Source organism: Bos indicus, chromosome 10, assembly GCF_029378745.1.
Source record: "Bos indicus isolate NIAB-ARS_2022 breed Sahiwal x Tharparkar chromosome 10, NIAB-ARS_B.indTharparkar_mat_pri_1.0, whole genome shotgun sequence".
Lineage (NCBI taxonomy): Eukaryota > Metazoa > Chordata > Mammalia > Artiodactyla > Bovidae > Bos > Bos indicus.
In genome coordinates this window covers 19,356,503-19,382,536 of record NC_091769.1, presented here as the reverse complement: position 1 = coordinate 19,382,536, position 26,034 = coordinate 19,356,503, and the positions used below count along the sequence as shown (strand labels likewise).

The following is a 26,034-nucleotide window of genomic DNA, read 5'->3' as shown; positions in this document are numbered from 1 at the left end:
TTCCTCTTCTAGGGCTCTAAGATCACTGTGGATGGTGACTGCAACCACGAAATCAGAGGACATTTCCTTCTTGGTAGGAAAGCTATGACAAACCTAAACAGTGTGTTGAAAAGCAGAGACACTGCTCTGCCAACAAAGGCCCAAGTAGTCAAGGCTGTGGTCTTCCCAGTGGTCACACACAGTTATGAGAGGTGGACCATAAAGAAGGCAGAGCGCCAAAGAGTTGATGCCTTCGCACTGTGGTGCTGGAGAGGACTCCTGAGAGTCCCTTGGACAGCAAGGAGATCAAACCAGTCAATCTTAAGGGAAATCAGCCCTGAATATTCACTGGAAGGACAGACACTGAGGCTGAGACTCCAGTATTTTGGTTGTCTGATGCGAACAGCCAGCCTCACAGGAGAGCTCCTTGATGCTGGGAAGGATTGAGGGTGGAGGGAGAAGAGGGCGTCGGAGGATGGGATGGCTGGATGGCATCACTGATGCAATGGACATGAACTTGAGCAAACTTTGGGAGATGGTGATCGACAGAGAAGCCTGGTATGTTGCAATCCACAGGATCACAAAGAGTCAGACACAACTGCACAACAAGACATGGACAAGGAGTGTACGTGAGGAATCAAGGGATAGGAAAAAAGCAGCAATAGGTATGGAAGGAAGCAGGTAAATTTGGCTACAGAAAAGTTGAATTTGAAATGTCTGTGAAGCATTCAGTACGCATCAGACTGATCTGGCAATCAGGAAGAAGTGTGCAGAACAAGCAAAGAAAAGAGTCAAGGATAGTACACAGGGACGGCCCTAATTCTTAAGAAACAAACAAAGGAAGAGAAGCCGAAAGAAAGGAAACAGAAAAAGTGGTCAATAAAGGAAAGGGGAAATAAGGATAGTATCACAGAAGGAAAAAAAAACTTTCCAAATCCATACTGGAACAAAACATTGCTAGTTCTTTGCACTGCTGTGGGTACAAATGTGACAGGTACAAAAATCACAACCTTAAAAGCATTACAAAGCTCTGAATGCCAAAAAAAGACAATACCAAGGATATATTTTGCATGATGATACTATCCTCTGCCAGCAAGTATGTAACATATATACTGTCACCAAAGATACAGTTTAGAAAAAAGAAAATACAAACGGTTTTAAAATATACAAAGGATCAAGCTCACCACAAGAATTATGAAATAAAAGTGAAACACCATTTTTCACCTATCCAGAGATCAAAAAGTTAAACACTATGCTGACTTGAACATATGCTCTCTACCATAAGACCAACACGTCCCAGAGAGTAGCGGCTCCTTCAGCCTGGTCTTGAAAAGGGAAGACACATGGAGCACACTGGAACCTGCTCCACAGACTATGGCTAAACCCCGCCAACCATAGCCGATCTGAAGGCCCACGAGGAATAAATAAGGCCACTGACATTCTGAGGTTGTTTGTTAAGCAGCATTATCACAGCAAAAGCTAACTGATACACAAAATGTGAAGAAACAAGATTTCACATTTTATTAAAATAATGGGTTACTACCTGCCATACAAACTGAGTGACAGAGACAGATGCTTAATCAAAGCCTGCCTCTCGTGTTCTCTATCACCGCAGCCTCTCACCTTGCATGCTTCATAATCCTTCTGGATATAATAGAGATGTATCAACCAGTTCTGCTTCTCCAAAATAGGAAACTCCGGAGCTGGGTAGCATATTTTGACAAAAACAAACAGTCATTGTTAGGTTTTCTCCTTGAGCATTGTCCTCATGTCTAAATTAACCAAAAGAAGACTGTAATATCATGTTAAATTCTTCATGCTGCTGACCATTTTTAACCAAAGTGTATTAAAAATGTGTGGATTATTACATTAAGAGATACTTGTCCTACTAGTACAAATTCAATATATATTCCTGTAAAGTTTGTGTGGTTCATAATATCAGTTTCTCAACTGATAACTTGCCTGAAGGGAAAAACAGAATCATTCTTTCCCTCTTTTCCTTTCTCTCTCTTCCGGGTTTTGGTAGGTGAATAAAATGACTTTCCAAAAGATATTTCAGGAGTATTACTAACAAAATATATATAACATAGTTAATATCACATCTAACAGATCAGAGGACCAAAAATAGCTAAACACAGTCTTAGCAATAGCTCAAATGTGAAACGTTATACTGTTGCCCAGTTATGAGAATCAACAAGGAGAAAAATAATTCAGACACCTCAGACACTGAAAATGATTCACAATAGAGAAACTATGAGTTACTATTTCTTTGAATTCAATTAAATTATACGTAAAAATTCATTAAGAAGTTAACTTTTCTATGGTAAAAAGGGAGACAGTTATTCACATCAACCTCAGAACAGTGGAGACCTCAAGGAAGAAGGAAGAATGAATTAGAAATCAATAAAAAGGAGAATTAAACTCTTTAATGCTTTAGCTATCAAAAAAATTAAAAGCTCTAAAATATATAAGTCTAAATGTTTTTATTTATTAAATCTGGCCTGTAAGCACATGGGTATTTGTTATTTTTTATGCATTTTAATACATGTTTGAGGTATTCCCTGATTAGTTTAATGGTCACTTTTTTTTTTTGGCCACACCACAACACATATGGGATCTTAGTTCCAAGACTACAGATGAAACCTGCATCCCCTGCAGTGGAGACTGAACCACTGGACCACGGGGGAAGTTTTGGTGTTCCCTTATTTTTCAAAATGTAAAAGAAAGGGTACACCAGGGGAAGAAAGGGAAATGATTTGTAATCATTCTGTTCCAGAACCTTAGGCGATATAACAACAAAAAACCCAAGACTTACATGTGCATAATATTAATAATGATGGGAAGGAAAAAAGCTTACTGGGACCCAGAATTAATGTTGAAAGTGAAAGTCACTCAGTCATGTCTGACTCTTTGTGACCCCATGGACCATACAGTCCATGGAATTCTCCAGGCCAGAATACTCGAGTGGGTAGCCTTTTCCTTCTCCAGAGGATCTTCCTAACTCAGGGATCAAACCCAGGTCTCCCACATTGCAGGAGGATTCTTTACCAAGCTGAGCCACAATTAAGAATGCTTTTTTCTTTTCCAATAGGGAATAACAATGGAGTTTATAAAGTGAAATTATGACAGAAATATGGATATGATTTTATAAAGAAGAAAGAAAAAAAGATTAAATGTTAAGCAACCTAACTCTTCATTTTCCAATTACCCACATTCTCTGACTAGGATCACCCTTCTTCTAGTCAGTAGGGCTTATGTGAGACTCTTCAAAGACTTTTTTTTCCTTCCTTCTCTTCCCCTGCGCCCCATCAAACATCAGATATTAGCCATTCCTGTTCTGCCTAACTAACCATTTCCGAAGTTAAATTTCCTACAGAAGACCACACAAATCATCAAGCTTAAAGGCAGATGTGAGTGGGTGTGTATGCAATCTTAAAGCAAGTCTCAACTGTATGACCTACCTCACTGTTACCTACCCCTTTTCTGAAGGAAAGGAGACACTGAATCCTTTGAGTTTATAATATCACTATCACTGCTTCTATAGCCTAAAGAAAATTTATAAAATGCAAATTTGAGTCTTTCTTATTATTAAAATCTTGGACTTCCTGGGTGACACTAGTGATAAAGAACCTGCCAGCCAACACAGGAGACACAAGAGATGCAGGTTCAATCCCTGGGTTGGGAAGAGCCCCTGGAGAAGGGCATGGCAACCCACTCCAGTATTCTTGCCTGGAGAATGCCATGGACAGAGGACTCTAGTAGGCTACAGTCCAAAGGTTCGCAAAGAGTTGGACATGACTGAAACAACTTAGCACACACACACACACACAGTATTATTAAAATCTTACAATAAAGGATGAACTATTTTTTGTGTTCCATGGGTGACGAATGGGAGAAAAAAAAAGTTCAATTTGTAAAGTATCTCAAGGGCCCAGAGGCTCATGAAATAGAGTAGGAATTAGAAGAAGGGAAAGCACCACCAAATTCAAGTGCCTAACAGTCATTTCTGGAGAAGGCGATGGCACCCCACTCCAGTACTCTTGCCTGGAAAATCCCATGGACAGAGGAGCCTGGTGGGCTGCAGTCCATGGGGTTGCTAAGAGTCGGACACGACTGAGTGACTCCACTTTCACTTTTCTGCATTGGAGAAGGAAATGGCAACCCACTCCAGTGTTCTTGCCTGGAGAATCCCAGGGACGGGGGAGCCTGGTGGGCTGCCGTCTATGGGGTCGCAGAGAGTCAGACAAGTGACTTAGCAGCAGCAGCAGCAGCAGCAGCAGCAGCAACAGTCATTTCACACTCTTGATGATAGCTTGTCTAAAAGTTAAAAGAACTCTAGGTTCACCAAAGACTTTACAGATCATTACAGTGATCTGTAATATTGTCCTATTACTGTGTAATCGTGGAAAACTTAGTTTCCTCATCTATAAAAAACTCATTCATTCAACAAATATTCACTGAGTACCAACCACATGCAGGCACTGTTCTAGGCAATGGGGATATAAAAGTGAACAGAACTGATTATAAGCTTCCGGGGAGCTTGTAATCAGGGCAGAGTTGGGGGCTGGTAAGACAGTACTAGCAGAAGGGACAGATGATAATAAAATACCCATTATTAGTGATATATTCCTCACACTTAAGTAGAAGGATCAGGGGATAAAATATCCCCCCAGAGTTGTGAGGACTGAATGACAATACACATAAAGAGATTCGAGTACTGTCTGGTACACAGTAAGCCCTAAAGAAAGGCTAGCTGTGGATGTTATTTTTATGATTATTATTAGTCAGTTTTGAAGATGAGGAAATTCCAGATACCACAGAAATCCCTATGAATCCTGAATTTAGTTAGAATTTTACCTGTAAATGTGTAAGCTGAATTTCTTGTACTCCAGATCATTGCTCAGTCAAATTCCCCCTACAAACAGGGATACTGGTTCATACATGCTTTCGCAAGTATTAGGAGAATTACCTATTTGATAGATCCTAAAAACAATAAGACGTTTAAGTGCAAAGTAGACCCTCCTCCTGTATTTTATAGCAGAGCAAGGTAGTCATCTCCCATGCTACACTAAATTTAGGAGTCTATATTACCATGGAGGTCAGGTAACCAGCCGATGAGATAATGACACAGTAAGTTTTTCAGCTGTTTGTAAAAAAGATCTCACTCAGCACACTGCCCCCTCCCATTTTTTATCAAGACAAGGTAAAGCCTTTCAGGTGACTGTAAAAAGACCTGATTCACATCTCCAGCTCCCACATAGCTCTCCACCATCACCAAGGCAGTGGCGGCGGAAGGCTGGTGACCTGGCAACAATATTCCCTTGCCCTTCTCTTCTCCTGTCCCCATTCCACTCTTTTGTGACGTCTCTTTCTTTCCTCCTCTTAAGAATACACCAGACACGTCTTAAACAATTCCATAACCAAACAAACATGACATCACAAGAATTCTTCCCTGTAATTTGCCCTATTGTATTTTTATTCTCATAAAAATAACCAAAATTCAAAACTTTACATTACATTGATTAACGGTAGTGAATAGCACCCTGGATATACAAATGTTGTTGCTTAGTAACTAAGTCACGTCCGACTCTTTGCAACCTCATGGACAGCAGCATGCCAGGATTCCCTGTCCTTCACTCTCTCTTGGGAGTTTGCTCAAACTCATGTACATTGAGTTGATGATGCCATCAACCATCTCATCCTCTGTTGCCCCCCGCTCCTTCTGCCCTCGATCTTTCCCAGCATCTGGGATGTTGAGCAGAAAATTATTGTGCTTTAAATTTTTAATTAAAAAATTTTCTACAATGACTAAAGCTTTTGTAAGTACATTATAAATGAACACTTCTTTGGTAACAGATCTCATTAAGGAGAAGACACGTAGCACATAGGATTTTTACATGTAGAAGTCCAATCTTCAATCAGTAACAGACTTCTGTGGGACTTAGAGCAAGTAATTTAAGTCTCTGGGCCTCCATTTTCCCCCTATAATTTTCACTGGAGAAATTATGAAAAATCTGCAAGTAGTTATTCAACAAGTTAATTTCCTCATGTTAAAATAGGAACTATAATACTTTTCTACCTCAGTATATTACTGGGGACATCAAAAGAAATAACAAATCTTGAAATATGGAAGGCATTTTTGTTATATCAATTTGAGCTCTGTATCAGACAGGGTCTAATGAGGAAACAGAAACTACTTGAGGATTTAAAACAGAAGGGCTTCAATGCAGCAAACAGGTGAGGGCAGAAATGAGAACCAACGGGGGAACAGTGATGCAAATCAGAGGTTAGCATGGGAACAAGTCACTACCACCTCTGAACTGAGGGAAAAACGAGGGAGTGTATTGCTACCAGTACCTAAGGCTGAGCTTACCTGGAAGAAGCTCAAAGCATATGGCCTGACTGCCAGAAGCAACAAGAGACACTTCAGAAGCCACGCTACTCCTCCAACTTCCCAAAGCAGAGAGAAAGAAGGGAAAGCCCTGTCTTCTCCTTCTTCCCACCCTCCAGTCTCCTGCCAGCTCCCCTCACTTGCTAATCCAGCCAGAAACTGTGCTGACACCACAGCCTAGGAAGGAATGAAGCCCGCAAGGGTCTGCTCCTCACAATACTCAGCAGAGAAGGGAAGGGTGAGGAACGGACTTGAGGGCAAACAGCTCCAGGATCAGCAGAAATGCCACCTCTGCTCAGAAATATAAATGAGGATGAAGGAGGCAGAAACTAGACTGACTCAGCAGTCACCCAAGGGTACGTGCTAGAAGACAGCGTTATAAAAAAAATATTAAACTGCTACCTATCCAACAGGTTTGCCTCTCATGAACATAAACTGGGATGAGGAAGAAAGGAACAATTCATATAACAGATTATGGTTTTACTACATACCCTGTGTGCATGTGTGCTTAGCTGTGTCCGAATCTTTTCAATCCCATGGACTATAACCCTCCAGGCTCCTCTGTCCATGGCATTTTACAGGCAGTACTGGAATGGCTTGCCATCTCCTCCTCCATGGGATCTTCCCAACCCAGGGATCGAATCTGCATCTGTTGCATTGCGGGTGGATTCTTTACCACTCCACCACTGAGGAAGCCCTTACTATATACCCTAGATTATTTTAAACTATCTTACTTTCTAAAATCAAAACTTAATTCCCCATATTTATATATGATATTTTTATATATTTATATGGCTTACTTATATCTATAATAATATGAACATTAATTTTTATATATATATAGTACAAAGTGTTTTCTCCCTTATTATTCCACTGAATATTCCCATGAGGCTAGTGAGTCATACAATTTTGGGACTATTCACAAATGAGGAAATTAAGATTCCAGAGGTTAAGTGATTTGCCTATATTCAAGAGCTTATTAATGGGAGAAGCAGGGCTATATCCCAGGCCTCCAAATTACTCATTTAACCACAGCAAGTTTCTGTCCCAATTGTAAAGAACTTTCCAATTTTATACATTTTAACACTGGAAAGTCCTTTATAATTGGGATGAAACTTGGTGTAGTTAAATGAGTAACTTAGCAACACAAAATTAATAATGATATCAAAGTTTTCCTATTATCAAAAAAAGCAGAACAGGACTTTTGACAGATTATGGTAGCAATATTTTCAATTAAAAAAAAAATTAAAACAACCCTACATACATACAGTAAAAATAAAACTGAAAGGACAGAGAGAATATTAAAGACTCTGTCCATTCCTCCTCCTCGCTAGAAAGTGAGTTATTTTCTAAGGAATTTCTATGCATAATTAAGCATATGGGAAAGTGTACACATACACAAAGGGGATTATATTAAATGTATTTGGAAACTTTGCTCTTATCTACTGAACTTAAGTACATCCTTCAAAGTGACCCAGCAATCCTGCTACTAAGTGTACATAAGTACAAATCCTGCTACATAAGTGTACCAAAAAAAACATACACTTTAAGGATGGCATTATGCGTAACATCTCAAAATGAAAGTATCCCAAATGTTCATTCCAAGTAAAGTGAATAAACTGGGCTATCAACCCATAATGCAATACTATGTTATAATGGAAAAAACAGCCATTATTGCATGCAACAAGATACATGAATACCAAAAAGATAATTTTGAGCAAAAAAGTCAGATACTGAAATGTATACACTGAATGATTCCATCCACTTATATAAAGTTCAAAAGTAGGTAAAACCCTAAATACCTAAGTAACCATCTTTGAGAGGAGTAGTTAATGACTGGTAGGGGGTATCCTGCCTGGAAAACCCCATGGGTGGAGGAGTCTGGTGGGCTGAAGTCCATGGGGTCGCTAAGAGTCGCTCTGACTGAGCGACTTCACTTTCACTTTTCACTTTCATGCGTTGGAGAAGGAAATGGCAACCCACTCCAGTGTTCTTGCCTGAAGAATCCCAGGGACGGCGGGGCCTGGTGGGCTGCTGTCTATGGGGTCACGCAGAGTCGGACACGACTGAAGCAACTTAGCAGCAGCAGCAGCAGGGGGTATGAGGGAGGCCTCTGAGATGTTGACGATGTTCTATAATTTAATCAAGATGGTGAGTACAAGGACTTCCTTGGTGGCACAGTGGATAAGAAAATCCGCCTGGCAATACAGAGAACACAGACTTGATCCCTAGTCCAGGAAAATTCCACATGTGGTGGAGCAACTCAATCTGTGTGCTGTAACTACTGAGCCCACTCGCCCTAGAGCCGGAGCTCCACAATACGAGAAATCACTGCAGTGAGAAGCCCACACACAAGGAAGAACAGCTCCCCTCAACCAGAGAAAGCCTGCACAAAGCAATGAAGATCCAGTACAGCCAAAAATAAAATAATCAATGAATTAAAAATAAATACATACATTGATTTTATGTTTAAAAAAAGATGGTGAGTACATGGATATGTTCACTTTGTAAAAACGTATTAAGCTGTACAATTATAACATGTACTTTTCTGTATATATGGTATATGTTAATAAAAGTGTCAAGGATCAAATTAAACACCCCCTCAACCAAAAAGATTAATTTCTGCAATACCAATGCAGACGAGGTGGGGGCACACAACTCAGTCTGAGGGTAAGGGTCATAACCTCCTAGACAAGACACAAAAAGCATTAACCATAAAGAAAAAAATTAATAAATCACCCTTCATCAAAATTAAAACTTCTGATCAAAAAAGGAGTAAAAAATGGCAGTGGCTAAAAGACAAAGAAAGGGAAAAGCCTCTGAAAATGGAACAATAGAAAATCCGTGGACCAGAGTGAGAACTTCAGGTGAAACAAACACACCCCCTTCTTGGCTAGCCCAATTTACATAGAGCAGGCTCAGCAAGGAGAAGACAAAACGTATAAAAAGAGAAGCAAGATGGATTGAGGCCTCTCCTTTGGGGCCGGCCCACTCTCACACCTCGAGGGTGTACTATCCTTTGCTTGCCAAATAAAACTCTGAACTGTAACCGAGTTGTAAAAAAAAAAAAAAAAAAAAACTGATCAAAAGATGCACTGCTGTATGACTTCATGACAAGAAGTTCAAGCACAGACAGACAAAATTTACTTTCAGGGACAGAAATCAGAACAATGGTTCCCTCTAGGGAACTGAAGGAAGGACTGACTGGGAAGGGGCTGGAAGAAACTTTCTGGGTGATAAAAATATTTAACTCATCCTAGCTGATGACTACATATGTTATTTGTCAAAATTCAAAAACTGGGCACCTAAAATTTGTAGATTTTACTATCATCGGGGAAAAATAAAAGTTCTATATAGTACCTTCTATTTAAATTAGAAGTTAACACTATTCCTCAAAATAATCAAGTAAAATTACGTCATTAAGTGGAGCCAGCAATTCCACTTCAGAGTATATACCCAAAACAGCTGAAAGCAGGGAGCCCCTTTCTACAGTGCTGCTAAAATGCTTCCAAGGAAGTTAAGGCCACATTGCAATGAGGCCCTGAACAGCAGTGAGGTGGGCAGTCAGCCACTAACTGGGCACTTTCATCTTCATCTACTGGCCTCACCCCACACCACAATGAGGTGACATTCAGTCACAGAGGGACAGATCAATGTTCTCATTAAAACTAACAGAAATGCCGAACACTTCCGGCAGGGCTCCAGCCTTGTCAACACGGGAAGCCTCATCTGCAATGTGGGGGCTGATGGATCTGCCCTACCAGGAAGTCCTGCCCCTCCACCATTGCTCTCCAGTTGAGAAGTGGAAGGCAAAGAAAGAAGAACAAGAGGAGTCCGGCGACAACATGAGCTTTTTGACTAAATCTCTTATGTAACATATTCAATAAAAAGCGAAGTCCTAGAAAAAAACATAAAAAAAGTAGGTACTCAAATGTATTTATTTATACATCAACATTCATGGCAGTGATACTGACAATAGTGAAAAGGTAGAAACAACCCGTAAGTCCATCAACAGATAACTGGATATACAAAATATTTACTGTGTGTACAAACAACAGAATATTATTTAGCCTTAAAAAGTAATGAAATCTGTTCAACAGGCTATAACACAGATGAATCTTGAAAATATGCTAAGTGAAATAAGTCAGAAACAATAGGATAAATGTTGCATAATTCTGTATATATGAATGCACTATCGAGAATATACAAATTCACAGAGACAGTATTGGCTTGGCTTGAAAAGTTCACTTGGTTTTTTCTGTATGATGGCGCTAGTTGCACTTAGTTGTCTTTAACGTCATTCAGAACAGTTCTGTTAGATTCTATTGTGACAACTGTCATATCAGCATGCATTTTTTAAATTTATCAAAATTGGTGAATTTTTCTGTAGCCACTTTAATACTAAAGATGGAAGATAAAAAGGCAACATTTTTGGCATATTATGCTTTATTATTTCAAGAAAGGTAAAAACACAACTAAAACGCAAAAAAAAAAGGTTTGTGCAGTGTATGAAGAAGATGACTAAATCAAACATGTCAAAATGGTTTGCAAAGTTTCATGCTGTAGATTTCTCGATAGATGATGCTCAGTTGGATATACCAATTGAAGTTGACAGTGATCAAATCAAGACATTGAGAACAATCATATCTATACCACGTAGGAGATAGCTGACATACTCAAAATATCCACGTCAAGCAATGAAAATCATCTGCGCCAACTTGGTTATGTTAATCACTTTGATGCTTGGGTTCCCCATAAGTTAAGTGAAAAAAACTGACTGTATTTCCATTTGTGATTCTCTACTTAAACATAATGGAAACTTTCCATTTTTAAAACGAATATGACAAGCAACAAAAAGTGGATACTGTACAATAACATGGAATGGAAGAGATCATGGGGCAAGTGCAATCAACCACCAACAACCAGACCAAAGGCCAGTCTTCATCCAAAGAAGGTGATATGTTGTATGGTGGAACTGGAAGCGAGTCCTCTATTTATAAGCTCCTTCTGGAAAACCAAATGATGAATTCCAACAAGTACTGCTCCCAATTAGACCAAATGAAGGCAGCACTTGAAAAGTCTCCAGAATTAATCACTAGAAAATGCATAATCTTCCAACAGGATAAAGCAAGACTGTATGTTTCTTTGATGACCAGGCAAAAACTGTCATGGCTTGGCTGAGAAGCTCTGAATCATCCACCATATTCACCAGACATTGCACCTTTGGATTTCCATTTATTTCAGTCTTCACAGAAGTTTCTCAATGGAAAAAATTTCAATTTCCTGGAAGACTGTAAAAGGTACCTGGAACAGTTCTTTGCTCAAAAAGATAAAAAGTTTTGGGAAGATGAAATTATGAAGTTGCCTGAAAAATGGCAGAAGATAGTGGAACAAAACAGTGAATACGTTGTTTAATAAAGTTCTCGGTGAAAATGAAAAATGTAAAAGCCAGAGGAACTTTTTGGCCAAACCAATAGAGGATACCAGAGGCTAGAGGTGAGGGGAGATGGAGAGTTTGTATTTAATGGTTAGAGAATTTGTTTGGGGTGCTAAGAAAGTTTTGAAAATAGATGATGGTGATGGTTGCACAACATGGTGAATGCCACCAATGCCACAGCATTGTACTTTTAAATGATTAAAGAAGCAAATGTTATGTGTGTTTTGCCACAATTTCTTAAAACTTCATTTATTAAAAAATACTTTAAAAGCAAACCACAAGCTGAGACCAAGTTTCTCACATAGTAAATAGATTGTCTCAGATTGTAAATTAAATTCATCCTAGCCTATGCAGCCACTCCAAAATGAGTAAGGTCTTCAGTGAAGACTCCTTTAAGGAAGCAAATAAGCCCATGAAGTAAATCAGTTAACTCACCTCAACTGAAAGCCAGAAGAAAGTTTTCTGAGTTATCTGAGGTCATATCATGGGAGGGAAATGAAGAGGATGTAAGTAGCCCCACGTAGGATACTTTTTCTCAGAACCATCAAGTAGTTCTGTAAACAATTCCAAATAAGTTGCTTGTTGTTGAAAAAGTCCTAATATATTTAGATAAGAATCCCAAATAAAAAGTTGTTTATCCCCTCCAGTGAGCTGGCACTCACTACCCTTAAGACTGGAGTCAAGCTAGGATATTGGCCTCTCAAGCTGAGGAGGGAAGGGTGTGGGAGACAACATCCAAACCCAGACTCAGAACTTCTTGGTTAAAATGCCATGGCTGCTGCTTGTTCAAATAAAGTCTCTCTGCCTGTTATTTCAACTTAAGTGTGAAGTCCCCATGATAAACTTACCAACTTCCTACAGTCTACCTTCTACTGAAGTATCATACTCTTTAACTACAGCAGTGGTTCTCAATCAGGAGCAATTCTGTACCCTAGGGAACATTTGGAAATATCTGGAGACATTTCTGGTTGTCACAACTGGGTGCTACTAACATCTACTAAGTAGAGATAAAGAATGCAGTGGCCATCTTGCAATATGCAGGACAGCTCCCCCAACAAACAATTATCTTGACCAAAAAGTCAATAGTATCAAGATTGAGAAAATCTAGAGATTAAAAAGATATTTAGGATTTTTACAATTTTATTGAAGTATGTGTGTGTGCTGTCATGTCTGATTCTTTGCAACCTCATGGACTGTAGCCTGCCAGTCTCCTCTGTCCATGGAATTTTCCAGGCAAGAATACTGGAGTGGGTTCCCAGTTCCTACTCCAAGGGATCTTCCTCACCTGGGGATCAAATCCACTTATCTTGCATCTCCTGCACTGGCAGGTGGATTCTTTACCACTGTGCCATGTGGAAAGCCTCTTATTGAAGTATAGTTGATTTACAATGTTAATTTCTGCTATACAGCAAAATGACTCATCTATATCTATCTATTCTTTTTCATATTCTTTTCCATAATGGTTTATCACGTGAAACCTTAGTGAAAGTCGCTCAGTTATGTCCGATTCTTTGCAACCCCATAGACTACACAGTCCATGGAATTCTCCAGGCCAGAATACTGGAGCAGGTAGCCATTCCCTTCTCCAGGGAATCTTTCCAACCCAGGGATTGAACCCAGGTCTCCCACATTGCAGGCAGATTCTTTACCAGCTGAGCCACCAGGGAAGTGCTCTCACAGACACAGAGAACAGACTTGTGGTTGCCAAGGGGCAGGGAAGTGAGGGAGGGAAGTATTGGGAGTCTGGAACTAGCAGATGCAAACTATTATATACAGGATGGATAAACAGGGTTCTACTGTATAGCGCAGGGAACTAAATCAATATACTGTGATAAACCGTTACCATGATTTTGAACAAAGTACTATGATTTTGTTTATACTAGATTTTCAATATGCTATGATATATACTGCTTCATATGCTAAATATATACCATTTCATATACTATGTTACATACTATTTCAACAAAATACTAGATTTTCAATATACTATAAACCTTTATCATAGCATACTGAATCTAGTTCCCTATGCTATACAGTAGAGCCTTGTTGTCTATCCATCCTGTATATTGTAGTCTGCATCTGCTTATTCCAATGCCCAATACTTCCCTCCCTCACTTCCCTGCCCCTTGGCAACCACAAGTCTGTTCTGTGTCTGTGAGTACGCTTCTGTTTCATAGACACATCCATTCGTGCCATATTTTAGATTTCACATGTGTGATATCATATGGTGTTAGTCTTTCTCTTCCTGACTTACTTCGTTTAGTATGACAATCTCTAGGTCCACCCATGTTGCTGCATTATCTCATTCTTTTTAATGGCTGGTAATTTTCTGTGTGTGTGTACACATATATATATGTACACACACACACAACATCTTTATTCAGTCATCTGTCAATAACATTTAGGTTCGTTACATGTCTTGGCTTGGTAAATAGTGCTGCTATGAACACAGGGAAGCGTGTATCTTTTTGAATTAAGAGTTTTGTCTATGTATATGCCCAGGAATGGAACTGCTTGATTATATGGCAACTCCATTTTTAGTTTTTTTGAGGAACCTCCGTACTGTATTCCATAGTGGCTGCACCAATTTACATTCCCACCAACAGTGTAAGAGGGCTCCCTTTTCTCCACACTCTCTCCAGGATTTACTATTTGTAGGCTTTTTAATGATGAAGACTCTGATCAGTGTGAGGCAGTACCTCATAGTTTTGATTTGCATTTCTCTAATAATTAGTAATTAGGAGCATCTTAACATGTGCCTGCTGGCCATCTGTGAGACATCTAAAGATTGCACAGTGAAATATGGAAGCTTTCTGTTCAAAATACTACCCTGATTTTTAATTTGTCAAAGTTCACTAATCCTTAGGGCTGATTTTTTTCCCTGTTTTCTTTATACTTCCCTATGTTTTCCAAATTTCTATAAGCTTATGCTGATTTTCTCATTAGAAATTAAAAGATGCTTACTCTTTGGAAGGAAAGTTATGATCAACCTAGACAGCAATATTAAAAAGCAGAGACATCACTTTGCCAACAAAGGTCCATCTAGTCAAGGTTATGGTTTTTCCAGTAGTCATGTATGGATATGAGAGTTGGACTATAAAGAAAGCTGAGCGCCGAAGAATTGATGCTTTTGAACTGTGGTGTTGGAGAAGACTCTCGAGAGTCCCTTGGACTGCAAGGAGATCCAACCAGTCCATCCTAAAGGAGATCAGTCCTGGGAGTTCATTGGAAGGACTAATGTTGAAGCTGAAACGCCAATACTTTGACCACCTGATGTGAAGAGCTGACTCACTGGAAAAGACCCTGATGCTGGGAAAGACTGAGGGCAGGAGGAGAAGGGGACGACAGAGGATGAGATGGTTGGATGGCATCATCAACTCAATGGACATGGGTTTGAGTGGACTCCAGGAGTTGGTGATGGACAGGGAGGCCTGGCGTGCGGCAGTTCATGGGGTTGCAAAGAGTCAGACACGACTGAGTGACTGAATTGAACTGAATTGAACTATATTTATATATGAATCACACCTCTGACACTATGCAATACAATGGTATTGCAAATGTGTAAAATGATTGCCCAAAGGCAAAGCAATCTTAGCTGATTAACAGAAAGATCCAAATCAACAGATTTTATCTTCCAGACATTTCACTTGGCCCTGTTCACATCATACCTGGAATATTCTATTTAGTTCTAAACGCTCTACTTCCAAGATGGCCAACAAATTTCACTATAGAGCCAAAGCAATAATGGCAAAAGAGTTCTAAACTCCCACATGGAAGAGCTGAAACTGGATATGTTTAACCTTCAGAAGGATGGGCCTAGGGAATACACACTGCACTTTAATTATTTGCTTATATTCCCTATGCCCTGAAGACTGTCAATTCCCTGAGGGCAGAATCCATGCCCTATTTATCTGTGCATTCCAAATACCTATCACTCACTGGTCTTGGAACCTGCTCAGTACTCACAGGTATGAGGGGTTCAAGAACAGGAAAAACTAAACTTTAATACCAGAAACCAGAAAGTGGTTGCTCTGCAGTGGGGAAGGGAGGAAGAACTGATTGGAAAGGGCACTATGCTGCTGCCAAGTCGCTTCAGTCGTGTCCGACTCTGTGCGACCCCATGGACTGCAGCCCACCAGGCTTCTCCGTCCATGGGATTCTCCAGGCAAGAACACTGGAGTGGGTTGCCATTTCCTTCTCCAATGCATGAAAGTGAAAAGTGAAAGTGAAGTCGCTCAGTCATGTCTAACTCTTAGCGACCCCATGGACTGCAGCCTACCAGACTCCTCCGTCCATGGGATTTTCCAGGCAAGAGTACTGGAGTGAGGTGCCATTGCCTTCTCCCAAAGGGCACTATGGCACTGCTTAATTTTTTAGCATACTTGTCAATATGTCCCTTTCCCAATAGCTATAAACTTTTCATCTCATTAGCCTGAATTGGGCATGGGCCAATTCTTGATTGGTGTATACTAATTACAATTTTCCTGGACTGGAAGTCAACTGAACCACACGACATGACCCTGGAGGAAGTATGGAAAGAATACTGGAGGGATGATTACAATACCACAAGTCCCAAATCACCCTACTGATTAAATGAACAGATATCACAGCAAGAAGATGCTCATGTCCAGAAATGGTGTTTAAAATATTAGCAGTGGGGACTTCCCTGGTGGTCCAGTGGGTAAGATTCCCTGCTCCCAAATGCAGGGGCCCTTTGATCCCTGGTCAGGGAACTGGATCCCACATGCCAGAACTATAGATCCTGCATGCCACAACTAAGACCCAGTCCAGCCAAATAAATACACACAAATATAAAAAAAAAAATTAGCAATGATGTTAGACATTGGCAGAATTCATCTAAATTTCACAAATAATCTACATTGTAGATGTACTGTTCTTTCAGTGAAAACTGTTTTCCAAAAAAAAAAAAAAAAAACCCTTTGAAAATAAATTCCTGAAAGTTAATATTTTCCAACAACTTGTATTATAATTTCAAAGAATAACAGAAACAGAAATGCCCCAAGTAAACACTTTATTAACAAAATCAAAACTCTGAGCAAACAACAGGAGAACGCATGCTGCAAAACGGCATATAGCCTGGTGACTGTAACTCAGGTATGCAAACAAGAGCAACACACAAGACCCTGGGCAACGCACACCCCTTCCATGTTTCCTCATCTAGCAGATAATAAATAAATGAATAAACAATAAAACAGATGGTCTCTCCTGCTAAACAAAAAGTTCAGGTATAGTCTAAGGCCTAGGAAGTAGATAAGACACCCAGTCCTTTAAAACTGGGTGAACGTGGAGGAAGAGCCAGTATAGTCACTGACAAACAGGATGCAAACCCTCCTAAGATTTCCTAGGTTAACAAATGAAGAAATCTTATTCCTCTATACAGTACGTACCTCAATTGGATTTTATTTTTTAAATTAATTAATTTTATTTTTTGCTGCATCTCACAGCATCTTACCCCGATCAGGGATCTAACCTGGGCCCCTGGCAGTGAAAGCGCTGAGTCCTCACCAAGTTAGGCTTCCCAGACTTTTTATAAAACCTCACACTTATTCAACACACATATACATGAGATTATTTGAGGCCTGATCTATACTACAGGAACTTTATAGTGGTTTTTCCACAAGTAGAAAGTTAGTACACATTTATATATTAAAATAAAACCCCATTTAAACATACTTTTAGGTAAAATCAATCCCCTAATATCTAACAACTTCACAAAATGAAAGCTAGATATGGCAGAATAGAATCAATAAGACAGAAAAATCTGTGCAAATATACAGACGCAATGAAATTATATACAGACCTTTTTTCAGCACGGGTTTTTGAGATTCAGCAGACACAGGAAGCTGAGTTCTCTGAAATGAAGAAGCCTATGTTAAAGTACCACCATAAATCTTGCTAGCTTAAAGAAGCATTCAAATAAAAATCATCAGCTCTCCAATCATGCAAGTAATCTATTAACTGCATAAAAGTACAAAGAATTATTTTGAATATGGTTTAAAAACCAAATGTCAAGTTGCACTTTTGCTGTCCCAATTATTAATAATGCATAATGCATATTTATTGTATATATTACAATGTGCATTTATTATACAGAACTGTAATGCATGATATAAAGTATACAAATAAATGTGTTAAGTTCTTAGACATATTAGTATTATAAAACATATTAGTATTACACTCAATGCTATACTGATTTGCACCAAAACCAAAAAAATCACAATTTTGATAAGAGGAAGCCTATAAAGTCATCTACACAGAGATGATCGAGCACTCAATTCTAGGATGGAGTATTTTTACAAAGCCATTATTTAATATCATAGACACACTATTTTATACTATAACTTGGCAGAAAATCTTCAAATGAATTTTTTTTTTTAATCTGCCTCCCATGTTGTGTGTAAGAAGCTTCCCGAGTGGCACTAGCGGTAAAGAACCTGCCTGCTGATGCAAGGTATAAGTAAGAGATGCAGGCTCAATCTGGGTTAGGAACAATCCCTGCAGGAGGCCATGGCCACCCACTCCAGTATTCTTGGCTGGAGAATCCCATGGACAGAGGAGCCTGGCAGGCTGCAGTTCAGAGGGTCGCACAGAGTCGGACATGACTGAAACGACAGCATGCATGCATGTTGTACATAAGCAAAAATAATGGCTGAAAATTTCCAGAAGTAATGAGACATGTGAATCTTTAGATTCTGGATGCTCAACCAATTCTAACCAAGTTAAATGAAAATAAATCCACACTTAGATACATCATAGGACCTCGCCAATGACAATAAGTTCTTAAAACCAGCCAAAGGAAAAAACGTATCACCAGATTATCTGCAACAAAACGACAATTAGACTGACAGGTGACTTCTCAACAATTAAAAACAGAAGATATCATTGACATTCTAAGAATAATTAGAATTAGTACCTTACCCAAGAGTAAAGTACTAAGTAAAGTGAATACTAACCTAGACATGAGATCAGCAAACTATGGCTCACAGGTCAAATCCAGCCTATTGCTATATGGCCTGCAAGCTAAGAATGATTTTTACATTTTTCATATTAAAAACAATTTTAATATTTTAGAACACATGAAAATTATATAAAATTCAAATTTCAGTGTCTACAACCAAAATGTTATCAAAACAGTTACACTCACATGTTTACATATTCCCTATGAATGATCTCCACTATAAGTGCACAATTGACTTACTTGTGACAGAGAATATATGGCCCATGAAGCTCAAAATATTTACAACTGGCCCCCTAAAAAACAGTTTCTCAACTCCCAACCTGAACTTTTACACCAATCAAAACTAACATTCAAGAACGGCAAAATTTAAGTCTTTCAGACAAAATTTAAGTTTTTATAATGCCTAAATAAATTGTTAATGAACATACATTAGGAAAAAGGAAAATAATCTCAGAAGCAAGGAGTAGAACAACTAAAGGAACTGGTAAAATATGGAAGTATAAGCATCTACTTACTGCATAAAACAAACAAAAAGTATAATTTGTGGGGCTGAACTGAGATATACAAAAACTAAAAAACTGAACAATGGCATAATTGGCAGAAAGCAATGGGTAATAAAACATTTGATGATCCCTATATTATTCAGGTTTAAATATGAACTTTAAGTTAAATATATATTATTTAAAAAATCTGAGTACTTTGTTAAGGAAGATGAAAGTCAGAATAGGAGAAAAAAATGAAATTCTCTAGTTAAAAGACAGATTGCCAGAATTGTTTTGTTTTTAATCTAGATATACGCTATTTTGTATAAAGAAACATCTAAAACAAAAGGGCAAAGGAAAACAAAGTAAAAGGGAGAACACATACGCCAAAAATACAGAAGCAAAAGGAGAAAGTAGCAATATTAACATTTAGACAAAAGAGACTTCAAGAAAAAAGCTTCATTAGGAAAACGAAAACAAAACAGATTGAAAACTAATGTGGAAAGGGCAAATTTTAAAGCCTTTAAAAAAAAATACATAGGGTAGGGAAGTCTTCAACAAGATATAAAAGCATAAATCAATTAAGAAAAGACATAAACATTCAACTACATTGCAATTAATAACTTCTGGGGACTTCTCTAGTAGTCCAGTGGTTAGGGCTTGGTGATTTCAGTGCTGAGGCCTCAGGTTCAGCCCCAGTCAGGGAACTAAATAAGACCTCTTGAGCTGCACAGCACAGCCAAAAAATAATAGCTTCTGTTCCAAAAAGGAAGCAAAGAATGAAGACTGAGGGAAGATATATGCAATACAAAACAAAGCCAAAAAAGACAAGTAACAGGCAGTAACTGTAGGTATTACAAGTCAGTAAGAAAAACAAATATTGAGGTAGAAAATTAAATAAAACACAAGACCTAGGCATTGCAGAGAAAAGGAAATGGAGACAACCAACAATACTAATACTAATCAGGGAAATGTAAATTACTCTCGTTTAAGATTTCATATCCACCATGTTGACAGAATTTAAAGCTGTAAATATAACACGGATGTGAGCAATGAGAACTGGTGGTACAAGCATCAATAGCTACAATCATCTCAAAATTTCCCATAAGCTATAAAGTTAAAGATGGATGTAGCCCATAAACCAGCAATCAATCCATTTCTAGGAATACTCTGGGGGGAACTCTTACATCAGGAGACATATATAAAAGTGTTCATAGCCAGGTCTGAGATACTAATAAATTTTGCATCCTTAGTACTTAAGTTGCCTTGCCCTAGTCCTGGCCCTGTTCACAGCAGCATTTTTTTTTTCTTTTAATTAAAAACCAGAAGGGAAAAAAAAACAAAACATTGAACTCACAGAAACAGAAAGTAAAAAAGTGCTTGCCAGGTGTTACAGGATGAATATGGTCTAAGGATCTAATGCATAACATGGTGACTATATTTAATAACACTGTACTGAATAACTGAAATTTGCCAAGAGAATAGAATTTAACTGTCCTCATACACAAAACAGGTGATGGGTGTGTTAATTAACTCAATGATGAGAATCCTTTCACTGTGTGTGTGTGTGTATATGAAATCATCACGTTGTATATTATAAATACGTAAAAATTTTATTTGTCAATTATACCTCAATAAAGGTGAAAAAAATCAGAAATAACCCAAATCTCTATCTAACAGAATGGACAAATTGTAGCATTTCCCTGTAAGAAGATACCTCATAGCTTTAAAAAATGAAGAAACATTAATTTTTTAAAAAAAATCAATATATTATTTAAAGATATTAAGTATGATAAAAGCTATACTTAAAACCAAAGAATAACATAAAATTAAGGAATGAGATCATTTCTGGTAAAAAAAAAAAAAAGAGGAAAATGCAGCAGGAAAGAGACATTTAGGTAAGTTTGTTTTTAATGACTCATTTCTTAACATGTGAAGTATAAGTTTTCATTATAGAGTTGACATTTAAACAACAAGGGTTTGAATTCTGAGGGTCCACTTATATACAGATTTTTTTCAATAATAAAAATATTAAACTTAATATTTAAACTTGTGTATAATTTATATATTAAATACTTAATATTTATATATATTGAATATTTTTAGTAAAAATTTTGAGTATATTTCAGTAGTAAAAATATAAACATATCCCAAGACTGGTTAAGTCTACAGATGCAAGGGAGCTAGGGATAGACAGGGCCACTGTAAATTAGACTTAGATTTTCAATTGTGCAGACAATAAGTGCCCCAATCCCCACTGTATTCAAAGACCAATAGCACTGCTCTTTAAAACTTTTAATAACCTTTTATTCTTTCAGAACAACCAAAAAAGACCTCAAAATAAAAAAGAATTTATAATGTTCTTTTAGTTATTTTATTATCTTGATAGAACAAACATAGAAATCTTAACTAATGAAACAATCCATTTTTAAATGGGCAAAAGACTTGTAGAGACACTTAAAAAAGATATGGATGAATAAGCACATAAAAAAGTATTCAATACCATTATTCATTAGGGAAATACAAATTAAAATCACAATAACCACTACTACACATCCACTAGATGAGCTAAATTCAAAAAGGTTGACAATACCAAGTGTTAGCAAGGATGTGAAAAAACTGAATTCCTCATACACTGCTCATAGAAATGTTAAATAGTATAGTTTAGCCACTTAAGGAAACAGTTTTAGGTTTTGTTTCTTTTTAAAGCATAAGCTTACCAAATAACATAGCAATTACTCTCCTAGAGAAATGAAAACACAGGCATGCCAAGACTTGTATGCCAATAGTCATAGTGACATTATTCAAATAGCCAAAAACAGGAAACAATCTAAATATCCATCAATTCTGCTTAGAAATAAAAAGTTACAAACTTTTACTGTTATTACATACAATATGAATGAACCTCAAAATACATGCTAAATGATTCCATTACATGAAACTGTAGAAAAAGCAAAACTGTGCAGACAGAAAGCAGATTAGCCATGTGCTGGCGTTAGGAGTATACCTGTAGTTAGGTCTTAAGGGAACTTTCTTGAGAGATGGACATAAGTGAATGGTAGTGACAGCTGTGCAACTATATATACTAAAACTGATCAAACTGTACACTTAAAATAGGTAAATTTTATGGTATGCGTATTATACCTCAACAAAGCTGGCTAAAGAACCCCGAATTTTTTTTATCGAAATGGGACTTTTTTAACTTTGGGGAACATATTAATTAGAGAGTCTTAAATAGTCAGAAAGCCCTTTCATGAATCAGCAGTGCTTCTTTCTGCACAAAGTAGAATTAAAATAAATTACAATTTTTTGAGGAGTCTCTTTCTCAAAAGATCTTCCAGGACATTCTACAATACAAAGGATTCTCTTAGCCCATTCAATCTCATTCATAACTGGGAGATATATATAGTAAGTTCCTTACTTTTTTTTGATTCCTTCTTCATCTTTAAGTAGCTCTATGATTATGTATTCATCTAACATTCATGTTAGATGATATATGCTATGCACTATATTTGAGCAAGTAGTAGCAACTAGTAATTCTTGCTTTCTGTTCTGAAAGGTTTAATCTTGTAATTTACAGGAAGAATGATGGGTATTTACACAAACACACCAAAAAAAAAACAAAACAGGAATTAGGGAGTTATAAAAATGTTTTTAGGTATAAAGCAAGGAAACCAGTTATTCACTTGTTTCGTTAAGCTCTCTAAACTATTATATATTCTTAAATAAGACAGAAATATCAGTCCCCAGTTCTCCTAAGGAACAAGTAATAATCCTCAGTAGTTTCAGTAGCATATTAGAATTTCTCTGTGTCCCACACTGGACTAGTCATACTTCATTTTGCTGGGATGTCTCCTAGCCTCAAGGTCTTTGCTGTAGAATTCTTAGATTTTTCCTTACAAATGTGTTCAAAATTCTGAATTTTAAGTCTTTTCGTCTTCTTTCCTCCTCTATAAACGCATATCTACAGATCTACACGTTTTTCCTTTGCATCACAAATTAACATCACACAAAATATCCCTGTTAACAACAGGCCCAACATGGAGTCATGTTTGTCTGCTAAGCCCCAAGTCACCAAATCGAAGCTTAGTTTCAGCTCTCCCAGAAATGGAATCTTAAATCAATCAGGAGTCCTCTGATCAGCACTAGTTGTATACTATAACTGACAGACCTCTGCCATCCCCTGAAGGAAAGTGCACCTTGCCATAACCAACCCTCCTTTTGTCTATAACTTCCTTGTTCCTGCTCCCTTTTGCCTATAAGTATTTTATTTTGTACAGCTCCTCAGAGCTCCTTTCTGTCTCCTAGACTGGATGCTATATCACTGAATAAACCCAATATAATTTTTAAAATTTACTCTGAATTTTCTTTAACACCCCACTCCACAACTAGTTTTTACTTAAATGTACACCACAGAAATCCCTCCACATCAACAATATATAGTTTGGACATTCTTTTTAATGGCTGCATAATATTCCTTGGTATGGGAATATCAGAAGTCATCCATTACCCTGCTAATGGGAATTCACTGTTTCCAGCTTTTTGCCACTATAAACAGTACTGCAAGGAACACCAGTGGACCAGGTGCTTATGGTTTGCTTTTATTTCAATATGATACAGGTGGAGTGGCATGGCTGCTGCTGCTGCTGATGCTAAGTCGCTTCAGTTGTGTCCAACTCTGTGCGACCCCATAGACAGCAGCCCACCAGGCTTCCCCGTCCCTGGGATTTTCCAGGCAAGAACACTGGAGTGGGTTGCCATTTCCTTCTCTAGTACATGAAAGTGAAGAATGAAAAGTGAAGTAGCTCAGTCGTGTCCAACTCTAGCGACCCCATGGACTGCAGCCTACCAGGCTCCTCCATCCATGGGATTTTCCAGGCAAAAAGTACTGGAGTGGGGTGCCACTGCCTTCTCCGGTGGCATGGCTAGGTCCTTTTAATTCTATTACAAGATGCCATATAATTTCCAAAAAGGGGAGAAATTCAAATTTCCATTCAGCCCTAACCTGAAAGATGAGTTATTATAAATGTAACACTGCTAGCAATAAATTTGATAATAATGAAAATGATTAACTTGCAGCCAAAGTGCTAAATCATATCAAAATAAACCATTCTCTTTAATACACTACCAGGGATTCAAAAGTATAGGACAATTCTGCCATCACACTCATATTCTGTTCATGAATACCGACCCACACCTACAATGAGCACTGAAGAATAAGCTATATTTGCAGCAATGTCATGTTGCCCTGTATACCTGACACTTAAGATTATGCAGCTTAAGTTATCATATGTTTTCAATGTCTAAATTCTAAGAACATTAATAACGCTTTTAATTTTGTTTTTAATTCGTAGCTTAATAAATTGCTTTGGGCCTCATGGTTTGTATACAGAGTTTTCTCATTACACTAAAATAATGTGATTTCTCTGAAGACAGACCAGAAAACAAACAAACCCCCGACAGGTATTACTGGCCGTGCTCCTCAGCAGCCAAAACTAAGGCATAAAACAGTCTGTCAAAGACTGCTATTTTGCCTCCTATATTTTTAAAAAGGACAATAAATTCCGGGTGGGGTCACAAAAAAGTTGGACACGACTTAGCCACTAAAACAACAAATAAGTCATTTTAACAAATCCGCAGAACATGCTTGGAAATTTAACATTAAAACAAGGGAAACAAAGCTTCACACTTGGAACTCGATAGAAATTAGAGCCAATTGTGAATTTACGCCTCCAAAATAACTACTACTGGGTCATCCTGAATTCAACTGAGTTACTCTGTATTAGCAGTTTCGTGGAATTTAATCAACGCTTAACTCAGACCAGTTGAATTCCTATATTTGCCAAACCACGGTCCCGACTCACACGCACTAGAAAGCTTTCAGGATTTGCCTCACTGCCTAATCCAGAGATTAACAGGAAATGTCTGCACAGGTGAGAGTGCTTCCTTCCCTAACCTCGTAAGACAGAAAGCATGGGGCGAGTAAAAAAGCCTTTTCTGATGAAAACCTCACTTCTCTGTCCGGGGCACTCCAAGAGCAACCCCAGTCCTAGCACAGGCCCAGTAACTGGAAAGATCTCAGCCGGGACCCAGGCCGAGCAGTTCCCCGGAACCCGACCGCGTCACCCGGCCCGACCCGAGGTGGTCCGGCCCAGCCCCGCATTTCTCCAGCGGCCGCTACGTGGGACACAGGCCACCCGCCTACCCGCCTCTCCGCTCTGCTCAGCCCGGCCCGACCCGGCCCGACCCTGCCCAACCGCAACCCCGGCCGGAGGCCCACACACGAAACAGAATCTCGAAACTCACCGCAGACAGTTTCTCTTCAGCCATCTTAGCTCCGCCCACCGCTGCGAGGCCGGAAGTTGACGGTTTCCCAGACGACCAGGCAAACGGAACTCGTAGGACTGGGGAAGAGGGGAGGGGCCGAACAGGGAAAGAAGTAGATCGCCGAGCAGAAGGGTTTGCCTGGGAGGTTGAGGATCTTCTACAATGTCGGAACGGGTCGAGCGTTTCCGTTCGGTCCACTTGGCTCTAAAGGAGCCAGTGAGGCGATGCGCAGCCAGTCGTCGCCTTCGTCCCGGCCAGCCCCTACCGCCTTCACGCCCCTGTGTGGACGTTCCTTGAGAAACCCCCGACAGCGCTGGGTACAGCCACTCCTGGCCCTGCCCAGCTTTGACGCCACCCAGCGTTTATTTCAAGCCGCCTTCTGGGAGTCCCGGCTCCCAAGCCCAGACCCTACAGACCCTACGGCTGAGAACCTCATTTT

General features: G+C 38.7%; 1 protein-coding gene across 4 annotated transcripts in view; it reads right to left on the bottom strand.

Moving 5' to 3' along the window:
* Positions 1 to 25,795, bottom strand: part of BBS4 (Bardet-Biedl syndrome 4) — a 46,170-nt gene extending 20,375 nt beyond the window's left edge. Inside the window, exons 1-4 of one of the 4 annotated variants that reach the window (XM_019968239.2) lie at positions 25,575 to 25,605; positions 17,629 to 17,680; positions 4,837 to 4,894; positions 1,603 to 1,682 (exon numbers count right to left, since the gene is read on the bottom strand). In XM_019968239.2, coding sequence (XP_019823798.2) covers positions 1,603 to 1,682; positions 4,837 to 4,876 — 120 coding nt within the window. In that variant the 5' untranslated portion in view covers positions 4,877 to 4,894; positions 17,629 to 17,680; positions 25,575 to 25,605. Of the gene's footprint in view, positions 1 to 1,602; positions 1,683 to 4,836; positions 4,895 to 17,628; positions 17,681 to 25,574 lie in introns of those variants that run through there. The other 3 variants (XM_019968238.2, XM_070797038.1, XM_019968241.2) reach the window with 3 other exon arrangements.
* Positions 25,796 to 26,034: the final 239 nt, after the last annotated feature.